This window comes from Carassius auratus, chromosome 38 (genome assembly GCF_003368295.1).
Source record: "Carassius auratus strain Wakin chromosome 38, ASM336829v1, whole genome shotgun sequence".
NCBI lineage: Eukaryota > Metazoa > Chordata > Actinopteri > Cypriniformes > Cyprinidae > Carassius > Carassius auratus.
Window position 1 is genome coordinate 14,868,341 of NC_039280.1, and position 26,633 is coordinate 14,894,973.

The 26,633-nt window shown below is 35.4% G+C and overlaps 2 protein-coding genes across 3 annotated transcripts; both read right to left on the reverse strand.

The window, feature by feature from the left end:
• Nucleotides 1–845: 845 nt before the first annotated feature.
• LOC113057182 (annexin A11-like) lies at nt 846–16,766 on the reverse strand. The gene is made up of 15 exons (XM_026224347.1): nt 16,620–16,766; nt 12,530–12,757; nt 10,803–10,885; nt 8,794–9,132; nt 7,323–7,410; nt 7,019–7,113; nt 6,510–6,623; nt 5,591–5,681; nt 5,358–5,437; nt 5,182–5,238; nt 5,005–5,098; nt 3,167–3,262; nt 2,679–2,737; nt 1,591–1,713; nt 846–1,485 (listed from the first exon to the last, which is right to left on the reverse strand). Exons 2-15 carry the CDS (start codon nt 12,747–12,749, stop codon nt 1,426–1,428), a joined length of 1,599 nt encoding a protein of 532 aa, XP_026080132.1. The 5' UTR covers nt 12,750–12,757; nt 16,620–16,766; the 3' UTR covers nt 846–1,425.
• Nucleotides 16,767–18,088: 1,322 nt separating this feature from the next.
• Nucleotides 18,089–26,016, reverse strand: mocos (molybdenum cofactor sulfurase). Of its 2 annotated transcripts, none has more exons than XM_026224346.1 (15): nt 25,541–26,016; nt 25,138–25,227; nt 24,975–25,041; nt 23,518–24,165; nt 23,339–23,415; nt 23,051–23,250; nt 22,790–22,906; nt 21,118–21,510; nt 20,853–21,015; nt 20,394–20,478; nt 19,408–19,532; nt 19,002–19,101; nt 18,649–18,790; nt 18,458–18,562; nt 18,089–18,343 (listed from the first exon to the last, which is right to left on the reverse strand). In XM_026224346.1, exons 1-15 carry the CDS (start codon nt 25,668–25,670, stop codon nt 18,227–18,229), a joined length of 2,559 nt encoding a protein of 852 aa, XP_026080131.1. In that variant the 5' UTR covers nt 25,671–26,016; the 3' UTR covers nt 18,089–18,226. The 2 variants fall into 2 exon arrangements, with proteins under 2 accessions (XP_026080131.1, XP_026080130.1); XM_026224345.1 differs by having other exon boundaries at nt 19,002–19,104.
• Between the last annotated feature and the right edge of the window lie 617 nt (nt 26,017–26,633).

A 26,633-nucleotide genomic window follows, 5' to 3' on the forward strand; every position in this document is an offset into this window, starting at 1 on the left:
GTGAGCTGATCTGGGAGCAGTGACACTTCAGACTCAGCCTGCACTGCGGGGAGCTTCAGATGATGGATGTGCCCCAGGATTCAGTCACAGCGAGCTGAGAACCTCCTTTGCTATTCAAGGCTTTCTTAAACACGGCTAAATACAAGTGGCATAAATACTAAGAGGTTCAGTTTTACCGATTACTTGTGATGCCATTAAAACAGTAATATTTTTATGAAATTACTTCAGCATTGAGCATATTGTAAATTAAAATTATATATATATATATATATATATATATATATATATATATATATATATATATATAGTATATTAACCAATAGCATGCATTTAATGAGGGGTATTTTTTTATATATATATTGTTCTTTGTCTATGTATATATTATTATATTGCTCAAAATATTTCAGACCTTGGCATAACTGCAAAAAATTATGTTAATTAATGAAAACTGTATATCACATTTGAATTCAATTTTACATTATATTTTAAAATCCCATCAAATCTTTTATTACGAATAATAATTGTATTTTTCATCTTTTCTTTTGATAATGTGCTCCTGATGTCTTATGTTAATTTTTAGATGTCTAATTCTGAATCTGATTATTATTATTTTTGCTTTGGTAAAGTCACTTTAGATGAGAAGTCTCCTATCTTTATTCTGTAGATTGTAATGCTGTTTGACCGCGAGTCATGCCTGATCTAGAAGGAATAATATGAATGTTATTAATATTTATCAGGGTGTTTTGAGGTCACAGCTGAATTAGCTGCAGAAGTCAGCACTGATAATACCTCACGGGCGACTGAAGAAATACCAACTTAATTCAAGTTGAACGCTCGAGTCATTATCTCTTTCAGGCAGGATTTACTTAGCATTTCATATGAGTGTTTGGCTCTGTACAGAGTAAACAAATAAGAAACACAAAGACAACACCATCATTACCACTTTTTTTTGCCTCAATAAAGAGAAGGCCAACAATCATAATGGTTAAAACAAAAGAAGTGTGCATAGTTTTTAAAAAAATAACTGATTGTATTATGCATTACATTTATGGCACATTCTCCTTGAATATTACTTTAAATACATAAATGTTTAAAAAACGATTTTGGCATTCATATCCTGTGTGCAGTACTTGATGCAGAATTTTCTTAAATCAATTTGCAAACAAAGTATACTTGGTGGAAACGCATACATCCAATAGCATACAATAATTCACTAAGCCACTGCTTTGAGTGTAGAAGGCACATAAGATATAGTTGGCTACTCTCTAAATAAAAATATATGAATGAAAGAGCATTAAATGTAACGTGCAGCATATATGCACACAAGTGCATTTGCATTGAGTACGGTAAAACATGCAAGTATGTAAGAGTGCAAATTAGAAATCGTGTAGAAATCGTGGTGTGGCTTCATGTCATCTGTATCCTCTAATCACTTCCACCGCAGAGCTTCAGCAGTAGTTTCTTATAATCCCCTGAAGTGTCTCCCTGTAGATGCAGATGACTTTGATTACCATTATTATTACAGTGCTGTAATTTTCATTTCTCTAAAACGTAAAGCATAGTTTGAGGGGTGGTTACACTGGTACTCACAGATATGGCTGTGTATAGAGATTTCCCATACTTCTTGATGTATTCCTGACGAATGTCCAGCATGTCCACCTCAGAGCGGGTCACCATGATGCGAATCAAAGTGCGATCCTTGGTTCCTGCTCCCTGCGGATTTGATTGGGATTTGAAACTTTGATGCATGTGATCTTATACATTAGAGTGGTTCTCCAAACTCTCAGGCCAACTACTTACTTTAACTCCAGTAACTTGTGTTCCTTTAAATTACTTCAGCACTGAGTAAATTAACTCTTTTAGAGTACATAAGGACTGTGAGTTACACTATTCCATATTAATATTAATATCATAATATTACAGTTCATAAGTTACTGCAGTCTAATTTAAATACATTCTATTTTATATTGATGTAAATATTTCTGAACTGAGCATAAGTACAAAAATTGGTATTCATTATTAATATTTCCATGAATTTTACAAATTAAGAATAGGCTATGCAGATGAGTCCTTGACAAATTACTATTTTTCTATTAAAACTATATATAATAATTAAAATTTTATATATATATATATATATATATATATATATATATATATATATATATATATATATATACATATCTCAAACTTTTATTACAAAATAATGTATTTTATAAAATATTTATCTATATTTTTTAAATATACCTAATATTTATAAAAAATATTATATATATATATATATATATATATATATATATATATATATATATATATATATATATATATATATATATATATATATATAAATTTTATATTATTGAAAAATATTTTTATAACACACATATGTATTAATTTTAAAATACCAATTCAAAACAACTGTATTTTAATGTAAAAAAAAAAAGTTTTTAATAAAATAAATAAATATATAAAGACAATAATATAAAACCATATTTTTACTATGATAAACAAGACATTCTTCAGACATACCACCTGGGGGCACTTTGTGTACACAGTTTGAGATCCAATGCTATACAATAAAATGACTTAAAATGCTGTTAACCATGGCTTTGTTTGTAATTAATCCTAAATGTGCCTTCTCTGTTACTCTTTAGTCAGCACAGAAGAATTATTCTCACCTTCATGGCCTTGTAGAGTCTCTCAGCAAAGTAGGCCGGTGTGTTCTTGATGCATTTCACTGCATACAGAAAAACATGTTCGGACTCACCATGCGCAAATCACCCTGCAGCTAACAAACCGTGTTCAGTCACACAAGCAAGACGAATCTTGAAACTTCAATGGAAAAATATAACAGAATGAAGACAGACCAGGCATTCATCTGAAAGTGAAAGTCATTTAAAAGGGAAAATCTGACTGTTCATAACAGCAAACCGAAATAACACACTAAACACACCTCATTATGAAAGGAAGTCATGCACTATGACACAGCAAGCACAGATGTCAGCTACATTATGTGTTATGAAAATATATTACCGCATATTTACCCTATAACAGCTTTACCCTTAAAGGGGCCGGCAGGATGGAGAGCAAGTTAAGAAATACAATTATGAGTGTTTAATGATTAGATTTGATGAAACGGTTCTAGATGGCAGATCGGACAGCTCACCGACAGCCAGCATGCCGCTCTCCAGATCTCCAGACATCTCCCTCTCGATGCTCTTCTCAATGTCTCTGCCGCACATGTGCTGATACTCTTGAAACACTGTCAACACCAAAACACAGCATGTCTTAAAATAGTCGCTCCTGAAATCTCAATCAACTAGCTGTTAATGAGCACACTAATGAACTTTAAAGCAATCAATAGTTTTAATTACAAAACAAATCCAAATTGCCACTAGCTTATGGTTTCAAAAACATTGTGTAAAACACACTTTGGAATCACTGTTTATATATATATATATATATATATATATATATATATATATATATATATATACATACACACACACACACACACACACACACACACACGTCTGGTCAGCTATCCTTGTGGGGACTCTCCATAGGCGTAATGGTTTTTATACTGTACAGACCGTATTTTCTATCGCCCTACACCAACACTACCCCTAAACCTAACCCTCACAGGAAACTTTCTGCATTTTTAGATTTTCAAGAAACTTAATTCTGTGTAATTTATTAGCTTGTTTACCCATGGGGACCTCAATTTAGGTCCCCACCGTGACACGAGTCCCCATGAGTCTGTGTTTATTCAGGTTTAAGTCCCCACCAGAATAGAAAAACAAGTACACACACACACACACACACACACACATATAAATACAGACACAGTATATAAAATAATAATAATAAATAAAATAACACTTTAATTCTGCAAGGATGCATTAAATGGGTCAAAATGAGAGTAAAGACATTTCTTATAAATTATTTCTTTTTTTCTCCTTTTTTTATGTCCCGTTGAACATTCCATTTATCAAAGAAACCTGTAGAAATGCTACAAATAGTTTAATTAGAAATAGCTTTTTGAGCAGCAAATCAGAATATTAGAATGATTTCTGAAGGATCATGTGACACTGAAGACTAGAGTAATGATGCTGAAAATTCAGCTTTGTGATCACAGGAATGAATAACATTTTAAAATATATTAAAACAGAAAACAGGTCTTTTCAAATTGTAATTATATTTCACAATATTCCGTTTTTATTGCATCTTATTTTGAACTTTTTAATCTGAGTCTTTCATTTTGGATGTTCAATCAAATAAATAGTCACAGTAGATATGGTAAAGATATAATTATATCGTGCAATTAGACAAAAGAAAACTGTGTCCTATAGAAAAACAGGAAATGACATAATAAGTAGGTTGATTCAGAGGTGAATTCAAGTGTCCAGTTATGAGTCATAATTCTCAGCCTCGACGAGGTGTTAACTGCAATGCCATACCCAAAACTGCATTTTTGGCCTCCCCATAATGGACCAAATGGCAAAACTTGCTAGTTTTCGAGCATTTTTATACGTATCTTATGTGGAGCACTCAAAAATCATTAGACTCTAGATTCTCAGACAGAACAGGAGCATGGATCATTTGTTGTACACAAATGATAGTCACTATGCTCAATATAGTAGTGGGGGAATGGAAAAGCCAATCACCTTCTTTTGTGATATTTCGCCTTTGTTTACTCTTTAGCTAGGCCAGCCTGAAAAATGCAGTACTTTTCCCTGAATTTAGTTTAAGAAGCAGAGAATGTATAATACAACATGATTATTTCTCTTTCAATATATGTCAAAGTACAGTATTCTTGACAAACAGGTTTGGAGATCAAGGGATTTCCCTATTCAAGTAGATATGAGCTTTACTAGCATTACTTCTACCTAGAAGGAAACAAGCAGCCTGGAGGAGGCGCTATCTGAAAGACATATCTAAAAGGGACTTTGACTTGATAACAGAATACTATCCTTCCAGCCAAAGAGCCGTGACGTACAGTACCTGCTCTGAGGTGAGCTTTGCTCCGAGCACACAGGATGGCATTGAACTTAGACTCATCTGTGCCGAGTTTATTTTCCCCCGCTTGATAGAGAGCCTGCAGCAGAACACAAATAGAGCATAATAGAGACTCTTCAAAGAATGCCAAACACGTATTTTTAGAAAGATTTCAATGATTACCTGAGCATCCTGTTTGGCTAATGATATGTCCACATTCTCCCTCTCATCACGGTTCCCCTTTGAGACAATAACAGGCAGAAATACGGATCTGACTTTCACGTTTCTGTCATTTACAAAGTTTTTGACCCTTCAAAATATGAACGTTTCACATCATAACATTCACATCTTCTGTGTACCTGAGCAAGAGAGACCAGAAGTCTTTGGAAATGTCCAGAGGTGTCTCCACGGATGGAGTCCTCCAGTGATTTCTTGTTTTCTAAAACAGAAACACTGAGCGTTATGCATCACAACTCACCGCGCTTTACTGTCGAGCTTTAGATTAACCGTGCATGACAAATGCTTGATTGGGAAGTAATCAGATCTGTAATTGCAGAGGGAAGGAATTAAGTGATATGACTCGAGTACGCACCGGCTTTGAAGATTTGATTGATCTCTCGGATCTCTGCGTTAGAGCGAGAGGCCAAGATTTCAATCAGACAGGCCTCATCTGTCCCTGCTCCCTGTGAAATAATCAGCAGATTACATTTGTGTTAAAGGCATATCAAAAAATCTCATCAAATATTCTGTTATCTGTGACCTATAAAAAGGAACAGTTCACTCACTATGAAATATTTTTAGCATTTAAAATAGTTTTTTTCAATATAATTTTTTTCTTTATATTGTAATAAAAATTTTTTTTGTGAATTTTCAGCATCATTACTCCAGTCACATGATCCTTCAGAAATCACTCTAATATGCTGATTTGCTGCTCAAGAAATATTTTCTTATGTAATATTTTGAAAGCAGTTGTACTGCTTACAATAGTTTTCTGGAAACTGATAAAAAAAGAAATTCAGGATTCTTTGATGAATAGAAAGTTCAAAAGAACAACGTTTATTTGATATAAACAAAACTGTAACAATATAACAATCTTGCTGAATAAAATCATTAATTTGATTCATTAATTACTGACACAACTTTTAAATGATATATAAATACTGTATAACTAAGCTATAACTATAAATCCATAAATCCACACACACACGCACACATACATACATAATAAATAAATATATATATATATATATATATATATATATATATATATATATATATATATATGTATTATATATATATATATATATATATATATATATATATATATATATATATATATATATATATATATATATATATATATATATATATATATATATAATATATATATTTTTTTTTATTGCGTCAGGTATCCATGTGAGAGTGCTAATTTGCACAATGTTTGATTAAATATTTAAACATTTGTAATGCTTCATTTGTATTCATTCTATTAATAAAGTATTTTCACAAACCTTGATGGCCTCTTTGAGCTCATATGCATCAAACTGAGCTGGAGTCTTCAACATGGCCAGCACCAGTTTCTCAAAGTTTCCTGAAAGCTCAGACTTCAGGTCCTTAATCAAATCCTGTAAACATTGGGTCACATGAGAATGATTAATGATGCTTTTCTTAACCCATAACAAAATCTGAACTTTTCTGCATTTCGTTTTTTTTCTGTATTCTGGTCTATATGCTAAGTATTAATGGAATTAGCTTAGCATATTTATCTTTTAGTCTTCCTCCTGTGGTAAAACGGACCACAATATTGATGTCTAACCTTGTACTCAGGGGCACACAAATATTTGTCCAATCAAATGCTGTCTAGAATGAGACCGTTTGCTCCCACTAACACCACCAGCCTCTGACTATGTAATAGGTTTTATTTTAATATAGCATGTAGCACATCATGGTTCACAGCTTTTAAGAAAAATTATTAGCCGATAAAATAAAACCTGGTCTCAGTCTGATCAATCTCCATTACCTTTCCATACGCAGTCTTGAACGACACCAAGAGTGGAACACGCTGTCTGTTGGAGCGACTTCCGAGTAAATTAATGATGGCTTGTTCATCAGTGCCTGTTGAAACATGTTCATGCATATTAGCAGCCTGTTATGCAGCTGCATATACAGTAAACACAGAAGTCATTTTCTAACAGGCTCTTATTGTTTTTCATGTCAGTCAAAAAAAAAAAAGCTCTCAGTATTTAAAGAGGCAGAGGCAGAATAAGTGACATAGCTTTCCAAGAAATAGAGTTAGTGGAAAATGAGCTTGAACAGTAACTAACCAAAGCCCTTCATGGCCTTCCTGAGGACTTCTGCATCTTTTAGAGGATCAGCTCCAGGGAAGTCCTGAATGGTCCCTCTGAACCCACGCTATACAACATAAAAAAAAGTTAGGACTCAAATATATACTCAGGCTTTATGAAGGTAAATATAAGACATTTTAAAGACCATTTACAGACTAAATTGACGAGAACACGATACATCAATATGTTCTCCGTAGCTTAACTAGAATAAGCAAATATCTTGTATGTGACCCTGGACCACAAAACCAGTCTTAAAGCTGCAGTCGGTAACTTTTGGCGCTCGCGTCTGGTGGAAGAACATTGTAGCCGGAGCTACTTCTCTCTGTTTACATCTATGGCGATCCACACAGGTACTGTGATACTCTGCAGCGTTGCCGACCCCAACCAGACTAAAACAGTCAGAATATAAACACTTATTTTTACATTTTCAACACAAAACAAATCTGTGGCACAGCACTGCGCTGACTTTTGTTATTTGCAAAACAAATCACAGATAGAAGTGCACTGAGCCATAACGATCTTTTCCTTTGAAAAAAAAAAGGCTGGATTCTCTGTTACATCTTGGTCACGTGAAGGTCACAGTTTTTATGCCAGTCGTATCATTTTATTTTGTTGTATTTATCCGCCACACAATGTTCTTCCGCCAGACGCGAGTTACCGACTGCAGCTTTAAGAGTCAATTTTAAGAAATTAAGATATATACATCACATGAAAGCTGAATAAATAATCTTTCCATTGATGTGTGGTTTGTTAGGACAGAACAATATTTGACCGGGATACAACTATTTTTAATATCTGCAATCTGAGGGTGCAAAAAATAAATCAGAATACTGAGAAAATCTCATTTAAAGTTGTCCAAATTAATTCTTAGCAATGCATATTACTAATTAAAAATTAAGTTTTGATATATTTATGGTAGGAACTTTACTTAATATCCTAATGATTTTTGGCATAAAAAGAAAATCATAATTTTGACACATACACTGTATTTTTGGCTATTGCTACAAATACACCCCAGCTCCAGGGTTACATATAGACTAAAACACATTAATAAAAGAACAAGAAAAATCTAACTTAATTCAAAGGGTAAATAAGTTTTCATCCATCATTGGTTCATCATATTTGTTGTTGTTTTGAGCATAAAATCATTATTAATCATATTGTTCATTTTCTCTGAAAACTTTTAAACTATCTTCATTTTACACCTCAAGTAAAGTATCTTGATATTAGTATACTTGTACTGGAAAACAACAAAAATACTTTTTGGGAAGATATTCATTCTTTGCAGTGTATGCAACACTGAATACCAGACTTTCTGCTCCAATTTAAGGCCTTTTTTAAGACTTAATCTGTGGAAAGATGAATTAAGACTTTTAAAGACCTTTTAAGACCCTTAGAAACCCTGTATACTGCAATAAATTACACAAAAAAATACTTAAGAGCTAATTACATTGATAGCTGGAACGGCAGGTGCACCTCCTCCATAACCTCCTCCGTATGCGGGCATGGACGGATTGGGTGAGGGTGCGTTGGGATAGCTAGGCATGGACGGAGTGGGTCCTAGGGCATTTGGGTAGCCCGGCATCTGCTGACCCGGGGTTTGGCCTCCAGGGTATCCCATTCCCGGACCTTGGGGCATACCTCCTCCTGGCTGAGGGTACATGCCATAGGACTGGTTAGGGGAGGGGGCTGGTGGTCCCCCAGGTTGGGGGCCAGGATAACCACCAGGCACTTGAGAGAACATGGATGGATTTGGGGTAAATCCACTATTGGCGGCGAACTGATTTGCCTGCAATGGAAAATTTTGAGAGGGCGAAAAAAGCAAAAAGCATGACAGCGAGCATGACAGTTAGGACAGTGGAGCAGACTTTGCAGGAAATGTAACATATATAAACATGAAATTACGATACTGAAGGACAAAGAGATGATTAAGGCCAGGACAGGGAGATAAGGAGGACGGTGAACAAGTGTGCATTCATGGAGAGGTTTGTTTAGACAGTGTGGCTTTGCACTAAAACGTTTCTGTTGACTTAAGCTACTCGCATCATATTGCACACGGATGTCACAGAGGCACTGTCTGTAACACTCAAAGAGTTTCCACATGCACACATTTTCCCTTGCTGACCCCTAAATGCAGAAGTACTGTGGAGGACTAATGAAACCAGTCCTTTTATACAAGCTAAAGCATCACACTGGAAAAATATTTCCATGAAAAGTAGGGGTCAACCAATGTGGGTTTTTTTTTTTTTTTATGGCTGACATAAACACAAAAATCACCAGAAAGCAAGCTGCTCAACTGATGATTTTGACAGTCTACTGGAGTTTCTTAAACTTTTGGGCACATTTATGTAGTCGAGGGCAGCATAAATGTCAAATTTGAACACAGAAAATGCCCTATTTGATATATATATAGAGAGAGAGAGAGATAAATATTACATTTAACTCATTTAATATATTTTAAAAACTAAATTGCAACTTTATCTTTAACAAATGTATGATAATCAAAAATATTTATTTTTTTAAATAAATAATATATTACCCCAACCGCCTCCAAATACAGGCATTTAATATGAGCAAACACAAAAACATAAAAGCCCCACACTAATTATGACTGAACAATATCAGTGCACTTCACAGTTAAACAAAAATCAATATAACCCTGTTTACATCATATATACATACATATACACATCACATTAAAGTTTCAATAGAAATGACTTTAAGGTACAGTATATTTAAGTTTATATAAGTAAACCATAAATGCATGTGAATATATTTGGCAGTACACTTTAACCATATTTCAAAAACAATGTACGTAAGCCCTACTTAAGTGGTACATATCATTTAATTGTAATTAGCAAGCAGGTAAATTTTTTAAAACATTACTGTCAGTTTGCACTTAAGTATAGTCTTTGAAATGATATACTATTATTATTATTTTAAATTATGCATAGTGCGTTTCTTTTTCACAAGGATACCTAGGAGAGAAACCTCTTCAAACACATTCATTTAGTATTCCTCTTCCTAATGATATTTCTTATTAATGCATCTCTATGGAACTAAATCATCACTGTGTTCTTACTGGTGCTTTGAGGTTTTGTCTTAGTATTTGTGTAATATATTTAGCTAATTATACCTAACGTGTATGCTTTTTTTGTACATCACTGAATACTTTGCATGAAACAGTGTCCTAGCTGCAGCAGCTCAATGGATCCACACTTGTTCACATTTCCTCTGATGTTTCTTCACATTCTGATGACAGGTAAATTATAAGGGATCGATATCACAGTCACAAGAGCACAGTTTGGTACAAAGCTGATAAAGGAATGATCTGAATCTGATGCAGTTTAAGCCAAGGTTGTGCATTTCATGCTGACTGGAATCAAATTACCTGCATCTATTGAGGAAGGAGACCAGTGTCATTTTTGATCAAGAAATACATTTTATTATAGAACTTACCATTCCTGGGAGACTTGAGGCGTTGAATCCAGGATTCGGCAAATTATCCAGGCCAATAGGAGCACCGGGAGCACCCCAACCTCCTGCAAATACATGCATTTAATATGAGCAAACACAAAAACAAAAACCTAAAAGCCCAACACTAATTATGACTGAACAATATCAGTGCACTTCACAGTTGAAATGAAGCAAAACCAACCCTATTTACGTCATTAAAACATATCCCTGGTCTTGTAGTGCATGATTCACTGCTGCATGTTATTCCAAAGAGACAAAAAAATGAAATAACATGTTCTGCCTGTGAAAATGGCTTTTCTTTTCAGTCTCAGATTCTTTTCATTGCTCTCTTCCAGTCACCTGGTATATAATCTCCATTCTGCTATATAACATATCTTAACCCTTCTGGCCTATTTTTCACAATCCAGACAAATACTTCTGTGCTCTTGTTGATTATCTTATCTCACATGTCAGATTACAGAAATAAATTGGGCTGAGAGCATCATTTGGTGTTGACTTCAAAACACAGCGTGTATAGGGGAAATCAGGACACACTGTGTATCAAATGACAGGCTAATAATAATCTAGACATCAACTTTTGATTATTGTTGTGTGCAGAATCCCAAGGGCCCTGCATCCTCTTCTATATTAATAATAAAAAAACATTTCAGTTCTCATCCAGTTTTGATGTGATAAGACAAAACAGAAACACCCTGCTGAATCCAGAGCAGCAGGTTTTGTTATGGTAATAAAAAGTGGCAGGTAAAATTGCACTGACATTGCACATTAATTATTAAGCTCTTTCTGTTGCGTGTTTCCTATATTTTTAAATCTAATAACTTGTATATTTGGTTAGTTGAGAATGGAATAGACCGGGGAGTTGACCTGTTTGCAGTTTTGCTTTATCCGGTGTTATGATACCTTTAATAATTATTTTAGCAATTGACTATATCAAGTATTTGAACATTTATTTGCCACATGTAAAACATGTAAAATGGCATAAATAAAAACTAGTGAAAGCATGAATAAATAAACAGTACATAGTGAATGAGTGAACGTGTCAAGCTGTTTTCAATGCACTTCACCAATGTGTGTACAGTACCTCTGGTGTCTATGTTCTCTCATGTGCCTAAGAGTTCAGCACTGCAGTAAGATCATGATAGACATGAACAGAAGCTAAATTACCACACTGACGGTTTTTGGACGAGAAGATGTCTAAGTTGACACTTATATAACTACAAGCGAAACTGATGTAGATACACTGGATATCTGCTTCCCTGTCAGAACAGATCAGATTTCATTACTAGCAAACTGACAGTGTGGACAGACAGTGCTAAAGATCAGATCTGAAAACCAAATCAGATTGGGAAGAAGTGGGAACAAAGCCTCAGAGTTTGGAACAACTGAATGAATAAACAAAACATAGCGAGGTCAAATGTGTTAGCATGTATACACACCAAAAAATGCATATTTTGGTTTGGCAAAATAGCTAAAGCAACCAGATTATGGAAAATGTGTGACCAAATAGTCAACAAATCAACTGTTTCTTTCCAACAGAATATTCATTTGTGTTTTTCATTAATGCAATCCATGTGACCTCTGAAAGTTGGTTTGTCCACTGAATTTATGTTTAAAATAAAACCTTCATAACCAGTTCAAATACAAACTTCAAAGACTAGAGTATGATGTAAGACACATATGGAAATCATCCACCAGATACAGTGGCTCACCTGAAGGCACAGGAGGATAAGGCCCTGGCTGGCCAGGATAGGCACCTGGCTGGGGCGGGTAAGCTCCAGGTTGGGGAGGGTATCCACCTGCCTGCGGGGGGTACATCCCAGGCTGAGGGGGGTAACCTCCTGCAGCAGGAGGGTACCCCCCTGCTTGGGGTGGATATCCACCGGCCTGAGGAGGGTAGCCGGGTTGGGGAGGATAGCCTGGATAGCTCATTGTCGTGCCTGAAATTGAAAAAAATGGGTTGTAATTAGCAAAATTGTGTATTAAGTAAGCCTTCACAAGCCTGGATTGCAGATCAGAAATGTAAAAAAATATATTATACTTAATGTACTCAATCTTTCCACCTAAAGATTGAAAGCGTTGTTGAAAGCTTAGTGATGGTGATGTTGTAGTCTTGCAAACTGGTTTATAACTTTAGCTTTTGCTCCTAGGCTTTATAAATGTCGAGTTCATTTGTGAAGGTTATCTTGATGAACAAGATGCGCAAGATTCATAAACTTCTGTTGGTCACAAAGCTTATTTTCTGCAATAATCCAAAATCCAATTCTGGGTGGGCCTATAAAAATATGTCTTGTCTGTAGTACTCTATTTTTTGAAGGATAAGAGTTGTAGCTCTTGGGCTGCTTGAATGACCCCCAGAGAGCAGAGACAGCTGTACATCTAAACACACCACTAGACTATATTTATGTAGTTCATGCATAAAAAGCATTTGATAAATCATCACAGATTTGTGAATGGTCAGTATACTGATATTGTGAGTTGATTTAGTTTTAATGAAGTCGTCCGTGGGTAGATTTTTTCAAATAGGTTTGCAAGCATGTTCTTTTATAGAAAAGCATCACTCATTTACTTTCAGTTTAGATTGGTGACAAAAGTCAAAACTGACACCTTGCTGCTGTGTTTAACACCTGATTTGAGATGTTGAGAGTGAGACGATGTTTTGCTAAGTAAAGTTTCTTTCACTTTCATATACACACAATTTGCATTTATTTGTGTTTAAAAGAAAAACCTGCCAATCTTCCTATCTATCTATCTATCTATCTATCGCCTAATTCTCTCAGTGATTTTTTTCTGACAGGGAACAGACTGCATTCTGACTGCTCAGACTTCTCACCCTTTCCTTTGAAATGTATCTAAACATAAACTCTGAATGGAAAGTAGTGGCTATGCTCTCAAAATCAAGCCCTCTTTTTTTTTAACCAACCATAAACAGCAGTTTAGTGTCTCGCTAAATAGTTCCAATCTGGTACAAACCATGGAAACACATTACATAAAACAAATTCAAGACAGCTGCTACAGCAAACTACAGTCATGTTCAGGAAGTAAAACTCCCGTTCCCAGTGTTGCGTCCTAAGACTTATTTTATTTGTAATCATTTAATGTGCTTTGTGGTCTGTTTTTGTTTCTCCTCATGTCTACTGCCACCATGCTCATGCTGGTGATTGGGATCACCTGTCGTTGATTTGCTGCCCATTAACCTCAGCTCCATTGATTGGCTGCAGTCGGGAGAATGTCAGCATATAAAGCCAGCAGCACCATCTCACAACAACGGGAGAGAGAAAGGATTGCAGATGCCAACTTGCCACATGGACTTCTTTTCTCCTTGTTCCAGATAGCGTCATCTTATGTTGTGGAAATCTGTTAACTATTGGGGCAATTGTAGATATAGTTTGAGATTTATGGTTTTGTTTAGAACTTGAGGTTTTCTTTTAAGGAAACCTGTAGGGAGGTGGGTGCCATTTTTGTTTGAATCTGCTTTTCTCCTGGTTATGGGTAGTTAGGGAGAAAGGGAAATTTATTTGTTATTTATTTACTCTTTGTTTCAATGTTTAGGTAAGTTATGGTTAAAACTGAGTTAGAAACCTTTTTTGTTTGTTTTGTTGGCCTTTGCCCCCTCCTGAAGTCTGTTTCCTCTTATCCTTTTTCTTTAGATTCAATAAATACTTTTTCTAAGTTTACTAGTTTTGGGATGTGTTACTGGGACTAGAGATAAGAAGGACCTGTGCTCTTTCTCTCTCTCTCCAAAACTTTGTTACTGCTATGCCTAGTTCCCCTAGACTTTAAAAGAAAATAAAGCTAGCACGTAACACCAGGTTTAAAGAAAACAAAATTCCATGGTGTACTTAAAGTGCTCTATTTTTGTACTGAATATACTCTTCAGTACTGCTTAAGATAACTTTAAGTTCAACTAAGTGTACGTGACTGTGATATTTTGGGACACCATGAATATGAACTAAAATGCACTTTTTTATATAATACTATCTCTGTATTTAAAAATGTATTTAGTCACCACTTGTAGTAAACTTGAGTACTTTAAGTACATTTTTTTTTAACATGGGTTAACACATTAAACTAATGTAAGAATGACCTACCTTGAGCTCTGAGGTTTCTAAATGATGGTATATGCTTTTGTAGACGCCACAAGTGAAAGTTTTTTTTAAACACAAAAACCATTTTCAAAGTACATATTTTTATATTTTATTGTCATGCCGGGATCTTCCAGTGAAACAAAAGACTTCTATCTGGTGACGAATGGCAGAATTCTCCAGTGATAGATCTGCTTGAACTCTGCCCCTTTTCCTACAAACCCCCCTGATCCCAATCCCCCCGATCAACAACAGATGGACAGAACAGCTGGTGGCCAATATGGAGCTCTATAGTAGGAAGTATCATGCTCTTTTGCCTATGCTAAATAACTGATTATTTAGGCAGTGCAGAAGTGCAGGAGCGGATAAGATACTGTATAAAAAAAACAGGGTTTTTATAATATTTCTTATTGACCCTTGATGCATTGCCTCCACAGTGATGTCCATACTTTGTGAACATAAATAAAAAGCTATATATATTTTTAGCCTGTGTTCATGTATCTGTGTTCATGGTCTCTGTATGTGGTCATGGAAACTAATACTGAAGTATTTGAAAGTAAAATACACTGTGCATGCAGTCTTATCACCTTTACTTAGTGTGGGATTGGTTTGCCATAGCACCTCACCTGCCATAAAACACATTATAACTGTGTAGAGGAAGGGGAAATATCCACAGGCTTTTAGAGATGAACTCTTTTGATAATAAAACACAACACCTCAACGTATGATGCTATCTAAACAGTCAAACTTTACAAACTTATAGTTCAGGTGGGCCTACTGTATATAATCACGCTTTGCTCAGGGCAGAAGAAAGGACTTTTATTAGGTCAATTTTGTTTTTAAGAATGTGAAGGTCCTACATTGGCATGTCAAAACAGTTCCATCCACCAGTCAGTTTCTCAACAGGCCTTGCACAAAGCCATCTGTCCACTCTTTTTGACTGTAGAAGTTTTACTTTCTATAAAGCAGGGGTCTTAAATAAAGCCAATAATCCAAAGAGTCTATCAATTATTAATGTGGAAAAATGTATATATATATATATATATATATATATATATATATATAGAGAGAGAGAGAGAGAGAGAGAGAGAGAGAGAGAGAGAGAGAGAGAGAGAGAGAGAGAGAGAGAGAACACAATATAATATTATGCAAAACACCATATTATGTAAACAGAAATGTACAGTTCAATATACTGGCTAGTTAACTTTACATTTGCATAATATAGTGTTTTGTACAAAATAGCTTATAATATAATGTAAAACTATTTACTTAATATAAAAGAACATCTTATACTTCATACTACATGCATTGGTATCAACAAATATACCCAAACCTCCATATTATCTCACGAAACAGTAACTATTCGTGTTTTATCTGCAACAAATGTATATAAAACTAAATGTTCAGTCACATCTACCAATAAAACCTTATTATACCACAGGTCTGAACGGTGATGGATCCTTAAACGTGCAAATTGAAGATCACCGACAGAAGTACAATGCTTATTTAACGCATAACATTATGGGTGGATCTCTTAAAATGCTAGCTGTAAGAAGGCTTAAAATAACCCAGTCGTGTTCTTGCAGGAATTAAGTTACAGAGCAGAAAGCGCATAAACGTATACGTCGCAGCGCACTCAACATCTGTATTACTATTTTAATAGTGTAAACCATTAAACAGAGGGTATTTATAGTGTAAAAGAGTATTAGTTACTTACAGTTTAAGTAGCAGCCTGTCACTTCCTATGTTCTGTCCTCGACGTGAGACACGCAGCGTAATATTTAATGAGGTGGGCGGGGCTCTTTCCATGACTGTGTCACAAACAATCTTTGACTCAATACAAAACATGTGAGTCTTTCGTACACCATGACTCGCGTTGTTTGGTAATCAAGGAATGATTATTGTAATCTTTCCATAAGTTTTTATAATATATGACCTAACCTAGTGTGCAGTAACTATACAGTTAAAAAGAGCAGCTGTATGGAATGCGTTGTAGTCGTTTTAAGGTTCAGTGTAAATCTCCGTTTTCTTTGTCTTTTTTCTCTTGTTGTTGTTGTTTTTTAAATATGTATTCATACCGCGTTTATGTGACAATATCACAAAAGACTGGGTGGGTCTAAATATGGAAGTTTGCCCAAGCGGAACACCGCGTTCCAACGTCAGTCACGCCACGCCCATCTGAGCGTCCGAATGACGTATGTATGACGTGTGTTTACAGTATTTAGGAAGACACTCTGCTGCAAGCGTGATCGTAAGTGATCAATTTAATGTTGAAAGCGCACTATACAGATTTTGCAGCTCTTGTACCGAGAAATACTAGATACATATTAATAAGTATTATATTAAATATTATTATTTTTATTTTATTATTATATTATTAATATAAAATTACATTATTATTAAGTCTCCACCGTCTGGTACAAAGCTCTGTCAAAAAATAAGGATAAAAAAATCTGTAATTTTGTTTTATTTAATTGTTAATTATTAATTATATTTTGTACTCCTTGATAAGGTGGTTTTGTGTTTATAGGTAGTATTATACACACATACATAATTCTCTATTTTTCATTTTGTGTCAAAGCACCTGTAATATGTTGAGTACAATTTTAATGCCATTTTGTTATACTTTTGGTTTTGTTCATTTAAAAAAGGTCTATTTTATAGATAGCCAATGCTTATAAACGTTGTTCTAATTGATTAAACTTACATTTCTGATGTTGGTATTAATTTATTGTAATTTGATGGTCTGATGGTCTTGATCAGCACTAACAATAACACTTTATCTCACAGTCATCCTAGTTTAAGAAGCTTTTTTTTTTTAGCCTGTAATGTAAGACTGATTACACTCTTGGTTAAACATACTTTCACGATGGTATACTTCCTACATGTATCCTATGGTGTTGATTAATTAGTTCAAATAATTACCCAAATTTGACAGACAACATCCTTCTTAGGCCTATTCTAAATATCCAATCATTGCTACATCCTCTGCAAGGAGATTGCATGATAATTATATTGAGGAAACGTTCTGTAGAAGAAAATGTGCACTTCCTCAAGTAACCACAGCCATGATGCAAGTCTAACATAATCTGATTTCACAGTAGCTATATTTTTTGAAATCTGGAAATTTTTCTGGCTCCTATAGCTGAATAGTATGTTTTCAAGACACAAAAATGTCATATTTCATAATGAATATACAAAGAAGTCTGTTCAAAGTGTATTAAATATTTACATTTACATATTTCTAGTACAAATATATCACATAAAATACATCAACTTAACTGAAATGTGACTTAAGTTTAAAAATCAAATTACAAAACAATTCTAAGGTTTATCTGTAGATTCTGATATTCGTGGAATAACACGGGCCCCAACAGATAAGACGGGGACAGCAGTGGTGTTCCTTGCTGACTGGTGGGCCAAATAAACACCAAAAGTCACCTAAGAGCAAAGAGCAGAGGAGAAAAGAGAAGTTATATCATTTAGAATTCAAATATTGGAAATGTCATTTCTTCAAAGAAAGAGAACACGAATAAGGAGTTCTGTTTTTCAGACCTTTCCACTTCTGCATTCAGAAAGAGACCGAAGGGGCTCCTGGGTTCTAGTGGCTGATTTCTGATCAACTCCAATCATCTGACAGCGGCCACATCTCCCAATCACCTTAAACAAAAAAAACAAAACAATAAAAGACCTGAACATCAGGTTTAATTCCGGCTGATTATGATGTGACAGCTGTTTCCTCTGACCTGAAACTGTGTGTCTCCTACTGTCAAGTGAGACCAGTCGTCTTCTGCAAACGCCTCCTGTCCCGAGATGACCAGGTTTGCCCTGAAACGCTGAATGAGCTTCTCCATGTCATGCCATGTTCCCTCATTCTCACTATCCTGCCTTAAACATGCCAAATATGACAAAAACATTGCGAAATAAAGAAGTACTTTATGTAAGCAGATTTCTGAATTTAAACAAGACAAGAGTTATCTAATATGCATCTTATTGATAATCCCATTTGGGTATCTTCAAATGTTTTACTACTAAATAAAAAGCACTTTCTTGAAGAAGAAGGTAGTGTTTTGTTCATTTGTTGCTGGCATGGCTATACCTGTTGGCAATGTGCTCTTGCAGAAGAGACACGCTGGCTTTGTTAATAAGAAGAAACTGAGCCTCATTCACCAGAGAGAGAGCAGTGGGACCGAAATTCTCTGCTGGACAGGAAGACATCATTAAGGTTAATTGCTTCTCATTATAGGGCCATATAGAAACAAATGAAATAATTGACATACAATGCAAGAGTTGAGCTATATAATTAATGTGAATAGGACAGCTATGATCATTTGGTCTCAACTAATATTATTAATGTTTATTTTAACACCGTCTATAAATAATACAGCGAAACTAATGCTAATATTCATTTAAAATGTTACATATAAACTACTACAATATAAAAACAACAACAACAACAACAACAGTAAATAAAACAAACAATTAATCCAAATGCTGTATTTGACCTTTTTCTGGTCCAAATTTCATATCACGCAGAAATTCAGGTCTCTGCCTTAAAAGACGACAAGGTTTTCCCAGAACCTCAGAAAGCCAGGCTGAAACTTCCTCTCCACAATCCACCGTCTGTACCCTACACCAAAGACAGATTCTTATGAAGCCATAACGATATTTATATTAAGCCACAAAACCATTGAAGATAAGGTTCAATGCATGAAAGTGTTTATAAATGTTAAGCTCACCAAATGTATTGGATATTGCAATGATATACACTGGACGAAGTTATAAATGCAACACTTTTATTTTTGCCCCCATTTTCCTATGTACACAAAAGGCCTATTTCTCTCAAATATTGTTCACAAATCCATCTAAATCTGTTTTAGTGAGCACTTCTCCTTTGCCGAGATAATCCAACCACATCACAGGTGTGGCATATCAAGATGCTGACAGCTTGATTATTGCACAATAAAAGGCCACTGTAATATGTACATTTTTACTGTATTGGGGGGTCCGGGGGGGTCCAAAAACCAGTCAGTATCTGTTGTGACCACCATGTGTTGCACGCAGGTCCTGGGCTGGTGTGGTTGCATGTGGTCTGCGGTTGTGAGGCCTGTTGGATGTACTGCCAAATTCTCTGAAACACCTTTGGAGACAGCTTATTGTAGAGAAATGAACATTCAGTTCACAGCAACAGCTCTGGTGGACATTCCTGCAGTCAGCATGCCAATCGCACGCTCCCTTAAAACTTGCCACACCTGTGGCATTGTGCTGTGTGATAAAACTGCACATTTTATAAGTGCTCACGAACACAGATTTAGACAGATTTGTGAACAATATTGGAGAGAAATAGGCCTCTTGTGTACATAGAAAAAGTCTTAAATATGAATCCAGCTCATGAAAAATGGGGGCAAAAACAAAAGTGTTGCGTTTACAATTTTGTTCAGTGTGTATATATATATTATTTTTTTGCTGGGCTTGTGTTTTATCTTCATACCTGTCACCACAAACTTTGCTCTGGGATGTTCTTAGATCTGAACTCATTAGACTGGTCTCCAAGGGTACAGTGACTGGCTCCATGCCTGAGACAGGAGAGAATACATTATTTTAGCTTATCATTGAATAGATTAGAATACATTACTAAAGAATAAATATAATAAAAAATCTTAACTTTAACCACATAATGACAGACATGAACAAAACGAAATACAAAGCTCAGTTTTTTGCGCATTACTCTTGTAAAATAATAATGTGTTTGTGTCTTTTTCCACATAAAAAAGGTGCATGGTTTCATCTTATATAATCACTTTACCACTTAACAAGGCTTAAGGCTTTTCTACTAAAACTGTTGCCTATTAAAAAGAGTATTTTATTTACATAAATCACCGTATCTCATGAGATGTCTGCAGTCGCTGCTTTTAAAAAGCTGTAGTGATGTGCATCGATGTGCTCTGACCTGAGACTTGCAGCTGCAGTGTGTTAGAAGCCAGACAGATGATAGGATGGATGAGACACAGCTTTGGCTCTCTTTTCTGGCTCAGACAAACTCCATTCTCATTCACAACCATCCACAAACGGTCATACAACAAACCCTGGGGTCCCAGTGGCCACTCTGTCACCTGTTAGGCCAATAACAAAAGCAGAGCACTTGTCATGAAAACTGATATCATCAACCTGCTTTCATTGTCAACACAGAAGGATAACAAAACAGCTTTCTCTACCTCAACTGATGCGCATGATTTGACAGGATAGATGAAGAGATTGGTTAGTGTATGGCAACTGCCATTGTTCTTTTCTTGTTTTGAGACAGTGTCTTCAGATGGTGCTATTCTCCCAGGTGAAGGGGTGATAGTTTGCCCATCCTGATGCCCTAGTTGGCCATTTGGTATTGATGCTAGGTCATAAGATGCTGCTGACTCCATCGGTTCAGCTGACTTGAGCTTGGTTAGTCTCTTTTGGTCCAAAATGAGAGGTTTGTCCACAAAACAGTTCACAACAAACCGAAGAAAGTTCTGACAGTCCTCAAAGCTAGACGAGTATCCAAAAGAGACACGGATGGATCCTGTGGGACGTCCCTCAATCAGATCAATGTTGTCTCCACAGATGTGACCGGCCTTGAAAGGAACCATTTATTAACAATTATTTCAAAAATCCTGTTATTGCTTTCTTTCAATTTCTATCTATCTATCTATCTATCTATCTATCTATCTATCTATCTATCTATCTATCTATCTATCTATCTATCTATCTATCTATCTATCTATTTCCATCCATTCATCCATCCATCCATCTCTCTATCCGTCTGTCTTTCTGTTTCTATCTATCTATCCTTCCCTCCGTCTGTCTCTATCTATCTATCTATCTATCTATCCGTCCCTCCGTCTGTCTCTATCTATCTATCTATCTATCTATCTATCTATGCTTCCATCCATTCATCCATCCATCCATCTATCTATCCGTCTGTCTGTTTCTATCTATCTATCTATCTATCTATCTATCTATCTATCTATCTATCTATCTATCTATCTATCTATCTATCTATCTATCCGTCCGTCTATATCTATCTATCTATCTATCTATCTATCTATCTATCTATCTATCTATCTATCTATCTATCTATCCGTCCATCTATATCTATCTGTCTATCTGTCCGTCCCTCCGTATGTCTGTCTATCTATCCATCCGTCTATCTATCTATCTATCTATCTATCTATCTATCTATCTATCTATCCGTCCCTCCATCTATCTATCTATCTATCTATCTATCTATCTATCTATCTATCTATCTATCTATCTATCTATCTATCTATCTATCTATCTATCTATCTATCTATCCGTCCCTCCGTCTGTCTATCTATCTATCTATCTATCCGTCCGTCTATATCTATCTATCTATCTATCCGTCCCTCCATCTGTCTATCTATCTATCTATCTATCTGTCCGTCTATATCTATCTATCTATCTATCTATCTATCTATCTATCTATCCGTCCGTCTATATCTATCTATCTATCTATCTATCTATCTATCTATCTATCTATCTATCTATCTATCTTTCTATCCGTCCCTCCGTCTGTCTGTCTGTCTATCTATCCGTCCGTCCGTCTATATCTATCTATCTATCTATCTATCTATCTATCTATCTATCTATCTATCTATCTATCTATCTATCTATCTATCTATCTATCTATCTATCTATCTATCTATCCGTCCGTCTATATCCATCTATCTATCTATCTATCTATCTATCTATCTATCTATCTATCTATCTATCTATCTATCTATCTATCTATCTATCTATCTATCTATCTATCTATCCGTCTTTCTGTCCATCCATCTTTCCATCTGTCTTTCTAGCAAACATCAAGGTTAGTATTGGTGAGAATCCACTTACATGCAGATTACTCTTCAGGTTTTGGTTGCTGATGGCCAGATAATGCTGGCAGGCCCCTGTGTTGCAGAAACAGCCTGTGCGAATATGAATATTGAACAGACTGGCCATTTTGTCCACCTGTCAAAAACAAACAAATAGCAATAACACAGACATAAAGTAATGAACATTTTCAACTTCTTCAATTTTAGACTCTCAATTTGGACCTATTTTGTGTCTGCAATATTAATTTATAACGGTTTAAAATGTCAATTCCTGACTGACCTGAGAATACCCTACTGTTCGTCCACGACAGTCCAGCAGGTTAAAGTTGAGGATCGCACCCTGTTCAGCAATATTCTGAAAGTCATTATCACAGTAGATCTGTGCCACAGGTTTTCCATTGCTATGACACAGACACGAGAGGACACTGAAGGTGTAGCGAGCTAATCCAAACGTGTGAAGCTGAATGTTCAGCATACTGCCTGAAAACCAAAAACATCCACTTTCAATGCAAGTCATGACAATGTGAATAACAACCATGTTCAAGACGTAAACCAAAAACCTCTCAACCTGTAAGTTTTTGGAGTGTTTCAAAGCCATGATGGAGAGAAATGATGTCAAGGAAGGAGATTGTGCCATCTTCAAACCTGATAAAGTTGTGGAAAAAGCAATTATGCGTTAAACAATTTATGACAGGTAGCCTCAACTATGCCAACAATTAAAGTCGGATTCTTCCTGTAACATCCTACCTGCTGACTACATTTGGCTTCGGTACAAAATAGTTCTCTGTCACAAGATACGCCGCTGCTGTACCTCCTCCAAAGTAAGTTTTTCTCAAGACCTCAGCAGCCTCATTCCTCACCAGCAAGGCTCCGAGTCCAGTCGGGAAGCCGAACATTTTGTAGAAAGATACTGGCACAAAATCAGCGGGATATTGGCTTAGATCCAGAGGTGAGCAGCTTACAAAGCAGGCAGCGTCCAGGAGAACAAACCATCGACCGCGGTGCTCGCATGCTGGATAGAGCTGCTGAGATTGAATTCCCTTCACATAGCTCAGAGGATACTTTCTGCCTGAGAAGTTGCTCTGGGCAGGATAACAGAAAAGATGAGGTGCAGCGCACTCCTCTCCATTTGTCTGGGTGGGGGGTTTTCTCGCTCTTCTCTCCACTTCGTGAGGCAGAACAGAAACGGTGCCAACTCCCTGGAGTGCGGTCACACCGCGGATGCCCATCACAGAGGTGTGGTTGTCAGTGAGGTAGCAGAACTGACTTCCTGGCCCCTCATCTGATTCAGCCTTCCAGGGGAAAGTGTCAGCCACTAATTTCAGTGCTGCAGTACATCCTGATGTGAAAATCACTGAGTACTCTTCAGGACATGTATTAAAATGTTCCAGTATCCTGCAGGGGTTCAAAACAAAGAGCTAGCTTATCTTTTGAACTACATCTTATAACATACCTGTATCTTATCATCAGATCTTGAACAACATTTTAGTATACAACTTATAACACTGCTTAAAATATTACTACTGCTAAATTCTCAATTCAGGCTTTCTCTGTAAGTGTTTAAAATCATTTTGTTCCCTCTGTTTATGTTTTGATTCTCTCTTGCAATGTTGTTTTAGTATTATTTTATTACTACTACACGATTTATTCATATTTTAAATAGATTTTATTTTTGTATATTCCGTTTCATTCAAATTTTAGTTTATATTTTTATTGCCATTTTTGTTTATATATATTTAGTATGCTTTTATAAAAAAAAAATTTTTGCTGTAATTTCTTAATTTTAGTAGACTATTTTAAGTTATTTAGTTCTAACTTAATTAGTTAAAAAATTTTGGTAAAGTTTTAAAGTTGACTATTTTTATTGTTTTTTTTTTTATTATCAAAAATATTTTAGATTTAATTTGTCTGTGAGAGAGTGTTTCCTATTTCTATTATAAATGTATATAACTGTATAATTTGAATACATATTTCTATGCTATGACTCATTTAAAATGGTGGATGGTGTGTGTGTGTGTGTGTGTGTGTGTGTGTGTGTGTGTGTGTGTATATATATATATATATATATATATATATATATATATATATATATATATATATATATATATATATATATATATAATTTTAATTGTATCCTATATAATTGTAACAAATATTTCTATGCTATGACTCACTGAAGGTTCAGATGGTGTAAAGGTGCTTACCTGTATCGGACACTTTCCACAGTGTCGTGTGTCAGTCTACTGCTGGGATTATGACTGTGAGGATTCCCTGACAAAGGAAAGTTTGTTATGATCTAAAGCAAATTATGATATTGATATCATGATATCATCTGGTGCATTCAACAACGCATATGAAGTAACTCACCATAAACATTCCTAGATATATCATCATAAAATCCTTTAATCTGAGATTCAGGAAATAGCGTTGTCCCTGCATGATCAAGGTATGTAACGCCTTAAAAAGAGAAAGAGGAACCCATCAGTGTCTACCGCTCTATCTGTAATTCAGACTGAGATCAACAGAGGGCGCTGCATTCATTCCAACCCAATGACAATCTCTAAAGCGAAAGTAAACATTGCAGCATTACAGGCCCACAGTCTCAACCGCTGGAAAAGTTAGAAGTTTAGAAAAGTTAGAAGTTTTTTTTTGTCTGACACAAAATCGGTTATTTATTAAACAAACAAATATTCGTATGATGTTAAAGCGTGAAAGTAAGCAAATATTGACAAGTTACTGAACATGAACGAGTCTGAGGACCTCCTTTTACCTTTAATCCGTTGAAATTCCCGATCGATCAGTTCTCGTTGATCAACGCCGTAACCATAATAGTGCCAGAAACCCTTAAAACTCTCAAAAGTGCATAAGTCCCGAAAGTCCTGTAAACACTGTGTCTCCATATCTGTAGAAACAGACAGACACAAGCGCTCCCTCTTTCGCGAATTTATGTAACGCTAACCATGTCCGATTGATATAACCGAGACTAAAGTCCAACAGCAGTGTGACTGTTGATCTATCTGCAGGACAAATATAGTAGAGTTTCAAGAACCTCATGATGTTTCTGAAGCATGTCTGGTGGACTCACGTGCAGAGCGAAGTTAGCAACCTTAACAAAAGTATAAATACTGATCAACTACCATAATTTTGAAGTGGATTAATTCGTATACTTTACTGATTGTTCTTAAAAAAAATGCTGAAGAAAAGAAGCAAAACAGTTTTCAGTATTGTAAAATAAAAATAAATGTTTCTTGAGCTTCTGACGGATCACGTGACACTGATGACGTTGTAATGATGCTGAAAATTCAGCTTTACGTCACAGGAATAAATTACATTTTGCAACTGATTAAAAAAGATAATTTTAATAATAGGTAATAATATTGCTATTTTTTACAGAATATTGATTTATTGATTTATTTTAACATTGTACTGACCCCCAAGCTTTTGAATGGTAGTGTACTGTGTATGTATTTTATTTTAATTACAATTCAGTGCTAGTATCATGAAATATCTACAGTTACCTTAGAAATCTGAACATGGCAATCAAAGGTATTCAAAGATATTAACAACCACACACATGAAATTCGTTTTTTATTTATAAAAAATACCACAGTGTCATGATATCTTTCCAATCATGATAAATCATACTAACTTTTGTATCATATTTTTGTGTTGCTTCTTGAGGTTTACCTCACACCGCTATCTATGACTGGTACAGAAATATGTACAAAAATAAAATTCAGGTCCCAATAGTTTTGATAGAATCAGAATGAGACCTGTGGGACCTACGTTATATTGGAGAGTGTCTGCAACTATGAACAGACACTGAGAAAAATATATTACTTAGACACAAGGGCATATCACAG

Bases quoted from the DNA above. Each gene is read 5' to 3' on its own strand.
- mocos (XM_026224345.1), bottom strand. From the start codon at position 25,670: ATGGAGACACAGTGTTTACAGGACTTTCGGGACTTATGCACTTTTGAG. The intron at 21,511-22,789 runs GTAAGTGGATTC...GTTCCTTTCAAG, and splicing joins ACCTGAAGAGTAATCTGCAT to GCCGGTCACATCTGTGGAGA. The intron at 20,479-20,852 runs GTCAGAGCACAT...CTCCTGTCTCAG, and splicing joins ACTGCAGCTGCAAGTCTCAG to GCATGGAGCCAGTCACTGTA.
- LOC113057182 (XM_026224347.1), bottom strand. From the start codon at position 12,749: ATGAGCTATCCAGGCTATCCTCCCCAACCCGGCTACCCTCCTCAGGCC. The intron at 10,886-12,529 runs GTGAGCCACTGT...ATGTATTTGCAG, and splicing joins TTATCCTCCTGTGCCTTCAG to GAGGTTGGGGTGCTCCCGGT. The intron at 5,239-5,357 runs GTACACAGAAGA...ATTGTCTCAAAG, and splicing joins TTCTGGTCTCTCTTGCTCAG to GGGAACCGTGATGAGAGGGA.